The 6,431-nt window shown below is 40.8% G+C and overlaps 1 protein-coding gene across 6 annotated transcripts in view; it reads left to right on the top strand.

Annotated features, from left to right (window-relative positions):
* LOC100621701 (protocadherin alpha-C2) overlaps positions 1-5,306 on the top strand; it is a 109,243-nt gene extending 103,937 nt beyond the window's left edge. For 3 of the 6 annotated variants that reach the window (XM_085014793.1, XM_021084898.2, XM_085014791.1), the window contains exons 4-5: positions 3,357-3,458; positions 3,897-5,306. In XM_085014793.1, the coding sequence (XP_084870919.1) occupies positions 3,357-3,458; positions 3,897-3,967 (173 nt within the window). In that variant the 3' untranslated portion in view covers positions 3,968-5,306. Of the gene's footprint in view, positions 1-3,356 lie in introns of all 6 variants that reach the window. The other 3 variants (XM_021084897.2, XM_085014790.1, XM_021084894.2) reach the window with 1 other exon arrangement.
* The last annotated feature ends 1,125 nt before the right edge of the window (positions 5,307-6,431 follow it).

Here is a 6,431-nt window from a genome sequence, read left to right on the forward strand (position 1 = left end):
AGCGTGAAGAGAAAGAAGAGGAAACGGTTTTGAGCCCAACCCAGGGAAGCTCCAACACATAAACGAGGAGGGTCTTGCAAGGCAACTAGCAGAGAACAGCCAGGGAGAATGGTCTGGAGAATGGATTGACGGGGAACTCCTAAAACATGAGTGTTTCAGGAAGGGGATTCCTAAGGCTGCTGACAGGTGCAATAAGCTGAAAACTAAACTGTGACCACCGGCTTCGGAAATAATTTAATTAGCGAGCTTGCCATGAGCAGTGTTAGGAAGTAGTGCTCATAGATGTCACGTTAGAGGAGACTGAGAAGTGACGAGAGGTAAGGAGCTGGAAATGGGATGTGGAGAATCTCAGACTGCAGTGGAGCGCAAGCAGGTTGTCTGGTGAAGCTTTTCACGGCTCCACCAGAGGAGCAGTGTCAGGTACATGAACGCAGTTGATGCCAAAGGTTTCCGGTGTCATGGCCACTGGGGGTCACTTCGCCCTGACAGACCGTTACCCTTCCTCTCTAGCTCTGACCTCTACTCTTCTAGAAGTCATTGCTCTCCTTTATGGTGTGTCTGCCAACTAGACCCTTGGGAAAGTCTTGCATCGGAAAGCGCTGTGGATGCGTAATCATTTTCTCCAGTCTCAGTGCAAACCTCACCTCCCTCCTGGAATCTCCTTTTGACTTTCTCAGGTATCATTAGTCACTTTTACCTCCAAGTCCTATATATATCTTTTCTTTTTTGTTGAGGTATATTTGACCCAGAACATGTTAGTTTCAGGTGTACAACATGATTTGATACTTCTATGCATTGCAAAAGGATCACAGAAAGTCTAGTTAGCATCTGTCACTATATAGTTACGAAACAATCTTTTATCATGATGAAAACTTTAAGATTTATTCTCTTAGCAGCTTTCAAATATGCAATAACATTATTATGAACTGCACTTACCATGCTGTACGTTGTATCTGCGTGACATTTATTTCTTTTAAAACTGTAAGTTTGTACATTTCAACCCCCCTTCACCACTGCCAGCACCACCACCGCTCCACCTCTAGCAGCCACCAATCTGTGCTCTCAATCTATGAGCTTGGTTTTGTTTTTTTTATTATTTTTTCCTTTTTTCGGCTGCACCTGCAGCATATGGAAACTCCCCAGCTAGGGATCCAATCCAAGCCACCGAAGCAACCTGTGCCATAGCTGTGGCAACACTAGATCCTTAACTGCTGCACCATGGTGGGAACTCCAGTTTTTGGTTTTTTTTTAGATTCTGCATCTAAGCGAGGTCGTATGGTATTTGTCTTTCTCTGTGGTATTTTGTCAAATCTTTAAATATTGACTTATTTCATTTAGCATCATGCCCTTGAGGTCCATTCATGTTGTCACAAATGTCATTGTTTATTGTGGCTAAATTATATATATTTATATCACATTTTCTTTATCCATTCATCCATCAGTGGACACTTTGCTTCCCTATCTTGGCTATTGTAAATAACGCTGCCATGAACATGAGGGTGTACATATCTTTTCAAGATAGTGTTTTTATTTTCTTCAGATATATACCCAGAAGTGGAATTGCTGGATCATATACTAGCTCTGTTTTGAATTTTTTTTTTTTTTGAGGAACCTCCATAGTGGCTGCCCCAGTTTCCCCTCAACAGCACACAAGGGATCTCTTTTCTCCACACCGTCACCAACACTTGGGATTTCTAGTCTTTTTGGTAACAGCCATTCTAACAGGTGTGAGGTGATAGCTCCTTGTGGTTTCGATTTGTATTTCGCTGATGATTAATGACACTGAGCACCTTTTCATGTACCTGTTGGCCATCTGTCTGTCTTTGGAAAAATGTTTATTCAGATCTTCTGTTCATTTTTTAATCCAATCATTTGACTTTTTGATGTTGAATACAACGGGCTCTTTATATATTTTGGATACTAACCCCTTACAGACATAGGGGTTACAAATATTTTCTTCCATTCTATAGCTGCCTTTTCATTTTGTTGGTTTGCTTTTTTTGTGCAGAAGCTTTTTAGTTTGATGTAGTCCCATTTGTTTATTTTTTAATTTTCTTTTATTTTTTCTTCTTTTTTTTAGGGCTGCACCTGTGACATATGGAGGTTCCCAGGCTAGGGGTTGAATCAGAGCTATAGCTGCCAGCCTACACCACAGCCGTAGTAGTGCCAGATTCAAGCTGTGGTCGTGACCTACATCACAGCTCATGGCAATGCTGGATCCTTAACCCACTGAACAAGGCCAGGGATGGAACCTGCATCCTCATGGATGCTAGTCAGATTTTTTAACCACTGAGCCACGATAGGAATTCCCCATTTGTTTAATTTTGCTTTTGTTACATTTGCTTTTAGTATCAGATTTTTAAAAAATCATTGCTACGATTGATGGTAAAGAGCTTATTATGTTTTCTTCCAGGAATTTTGTGGTTTCAGATCTTATGTTCAAGTCTGTAACCCATTTTGAGTTAATTTTTGTATATGGTGTAAGATACAGACCCAGTTTCATTTTTTTATGTGACTATCCATTTTTCCCAATACCACTGATTGAAAAAACTATCATTTCTCCATTGTATATTCTTGGCTTGTTTGTCATAAATTAATTAACCATTTTTGCATGAGTTTATTTCTGGGCTCTGTACTCTCCTCCACTGATCCACTGACCTGTGTATCTTTTATGCCATACTGTTTTGGATACTATAGCTTTGTGATATCATTTGAAAACTTGATGCCTCTAGCCTTGTTCTTCTTTCTCAAGAATGCTTTGGCTATTTGGAGTCTTTTGTAGTTCCACACAAATTTTAGGATTGTTTGTTCTATTTCTATAAAAAATGCCATTGGAATTTTGACAGGGATTGCATTGAATCTGTAGATTGCTTTGGGTAGTGTGGCTTGTTAACAATATTAATTCTTCTCATCCATGAGCATAGAATAGCTTTCCGTTTCTTTCTATCTTCTTCAATTTCTTTTACAAATGGAAAATTTCCAGTAGAGGTCTTTTATCTCCTTGGTTAAATTTATTTCTAGGTATTTTATTGCATACTCTGCTTTAATCCAGTACATTTCCTGCCCTGTTCCCAGGCAAGGTAACCACCACCATATATTCTTTAGGAAATTTTTCACAACAAACTAAAAGTATGTTACTAGAAAGTTAGATTTCTGGACCCTCTGGTGAAAAAAAAAAAAATCTACCTTCCAGCTTGTTTGCAAGCACTGGCCTTGCCCTAGGCTTGAGGAACTAACCCCCACGTTCTTGGGGGCCAGGCCTGTCTGTGCAGCCTCTCCTGTGTGCAGCCCAACAGTGTGGCACGTGGGAAGTAAGTATGGACTCTGCGGCTGACATGCCATGTTTTGTCTTTCAGAACCAGAGGCAGGAGAGGTGTCCCCTCCAGTCGGTGCTGGTGTCAACAGCAACAGCTGGACCTTTAAATACGGACCAGGCAACCCCAAACAATCTGGTCCCGGTGAGTTGCCAGACAAATTCATTATCCCAGGATCTCCTGCAATCATCTCCATCCGGCAGGAGCCTACTAACAGCCAAATTGACAAAAGTGACTTCATAACCTTCGGCAAAAAGGAGGAGACCAAGAAGAAGAAGAAAAAGAAGAAGGGTAACAAGACCCAGGAGAAAAAAGAGAAAGGGAACAGCACGACCGACACCAGTGACCAGTGAGGTCACCTAATGGAAACAAGCCACTTAGCCAGTTTTTGTAACAATGGCAGACCTCTCCCATGTAGCAACTCCTTCTCCTTTCTCCTGTCCACACGAGCCCTCTCTTAGAGACCTCAGAAATCTGCAGAAAGTTCCCTGTGTCTGTCTAGCTCGCATTTAACAGGTTTTGTCTTAAAAGCTTTACTAAGTCTGGTGTTAACTCTTTCTCTCCACTCTGGCTTGTTTTCAGAACCCAAAAAGCAGACCCAAGTTTCCTTTCTCCTCCGCCGCAAAGGAGAGGCTTCCCAGCCCCGCCCGTGAGAGGTTGGACTCTCTGCCCTGTGCTCCGGGGATCCTGTCTTGATGACACTTGCAGGGCAGGCTGAAAGGTTTTGAGATTGAGCAGCTTGAGTGTCTCTGGACACTGGGTATGTGTGGCCACTGAGGGTCTGTGAGTGCCAGGTCGTGGTCGGGATGGGCCAGGTTAGACTAGAAGGGCTGGGAAACAAAGGCCAATGAACCGTGGGACGTGTGAAGTGCAAAGGGACCAGACTTTCTCAATCTTACAACTCAAGAGGTGGTGGCCACCCTCTAGCAGACAAAACTCCCCCCCACTGACAAGGCTTTGGGAATCCCTAGTCTCTGGGCTGTGGAGTCCCATTGTACCTAAAAACTGCATTTTACCTACAAGCCAATAGTTCAGTGTTGAACAGGGGCCACCAGCCAGGGCAACAGAAGCAGATCTGATGTGTTTCCTCTATTTGTCCTTGTGCTCACTTTATTAAAAATTCTTTTGCACACAATGTTTATGAAAAGGTCAGATCCTTTTCCAGCGACACTTATGCAAAAGCAAAAGAAAACCCCGACACCTCACTTTATGCTGTTTGTTGTTTGATAGATTTATTTAAAAAAGAGGAACATCTATAAACTATAAACCTTTAAAGAGAAATATGATGAATACATTTCCCCTAAATGATCCTCGAAAGAGAAGTCCGTCTACAGCCATTGAAATGACCATTGCTGCTACAGAAGTGCTTTAAGAGAATTGCCTGAAACATCTGTATTATACTGGCCACCTGCCAATCACAGCTTTACTCTTGCAGATCACTCTGGGGCTGCCTCTTGCATGTATTAATGACTAAATAAAAGGATCTTTCTCTCTCTCTTTTCTAAGAAACAATTATGTGCACTTTGAACACACAACCCTCTCTAGCCAACCATATCAAGACCCAGAAATCGAAGAAAAACATTGTTTTCTCATACATACAGTGAGCAGACTTTTCAGTCCTCTAATTCTGTGATTTGTCTTGGTGTGCTAGCCAACACCTCTTTGGTTTAGTTTTCTATTTCTGTAACGCTCTGAATTGCTAATCTTGCTAACACCTATGATGTTATCTGAACTCAATCTCCCATATGTATGCTGTATGCTAGTATAAGACTCCTGAAATATATTTACTCTGTGCTTGTGTATGTGGATGTTAATGCAACTATTACCTAGAGTGAACTTTAAGCTTTATTGTTGAATGTAATTCCATTATATTTCCTTTTGTACACCTGTGGAAAAGTGGAGTAGTGTTTTGTTTTGTTTTGTTTTGTTTTAAACCATTGTTAATCAGCTTTTGTGTATGAAAGACACAGTAAAATTTCTTTCTTAAATCAAGAGACTGGTGATTCAAGGAATTTTATTTATGGTCAGCCAAGAGCCCTCTCTTGCCAACACTCCTGCTGGCAAGGGAATGGATAAAGCTGTTTTTTTCTAGTAACAATTCTGGAATGAATACCGAAGATATTCCCCAAGGGCGTGCAAGCGCAAAATTGACCAATCTGACCTCTTGGAAGTCACAGGAATGCTTTGAAATTCTAACAATAGCTGGAATATCAGCTCATAGAGAACAGGAAAATTTACTGTCACCTTGAATAAGAAATTTTGATTTTGTTGAAATGTGCAATTTAGAAGTTTGATTATTATTATCTTTTAAAAGTTAACATAAAAGAGGTAGGAGTCTGTTGTTAAAACAAAACATTCAATCTCAAAAAAAAAAAAAAAAAAACAACAAAAAAAACAAACCTGCACCTGTTTTGTCTACTCTTAGCTTCATTCTCCCATATTTTGAAGGGTGTGTAACTTCAGCTCTGCAGGATTGCATGGGGTAAAACTTACTGCTAACACATGTAAACCATTTGCTACATTGTAGGTTGTGATCATTTTGCCCCACTGAAACCCATGTATCTGACCTTACGTGCCTTTTGGATACTAGGAGAATCGGGCTAATTTATTAATGACGATAATTATAATGTCTCTGTACAGCACTTTTTACATTTGCAAAGTGCTTTCAATCCATGTTAGTTACTAGTTATTACAGCTGTAAGGATAAATCACATCGTGTGGATTCATTTTTGATTGGTGCTATTGGTATTTCCTCTGTTATTGCTAATAAATGGAAAATGGTGGTATGAAAGAAATGGTGGTCATTTCTAAGCGCAAGAGTAGGAGGAAGTAGACCGGTGATTATCTTTAGCTGTTATTGTGGCAGAAGGTCACAGTGTGAAACTTGCTGTCTCACTCGCTGGCTATATCCCTGGCTCTTACATTCATGACGAAGGCATGACACCCAATGGAAACAAGAATCACATGTCACAGTATTACCGGCAAAGGCAGCCTGGAGGTTTCTTTGTCACTTCCCAGCACCCGATTTCAATCTTCTCTAATAAGAATTGCAACCAACCAATTTTAATCACTGGAGTCCTCCAGTCATCTTGTTCATTGTTTGCTTAGCCCTTGTCC

This window comes from Sus scrofa, chromosome 2 (assembly GCF_054392235.1).
Source record: "Sus scrofa isolate SSC_HxYL_T2T_F1_AM1 chromosome 2, Sscrofa_HxYL_maternal_Yorkshire_Landrace_v2.0, whole genome shotgun sequence".
NCBI lineage: Eukaryota > Metazoa > Chordata > Mammalia > Artiodactyla > Suidae > Sus > Sus scrofa.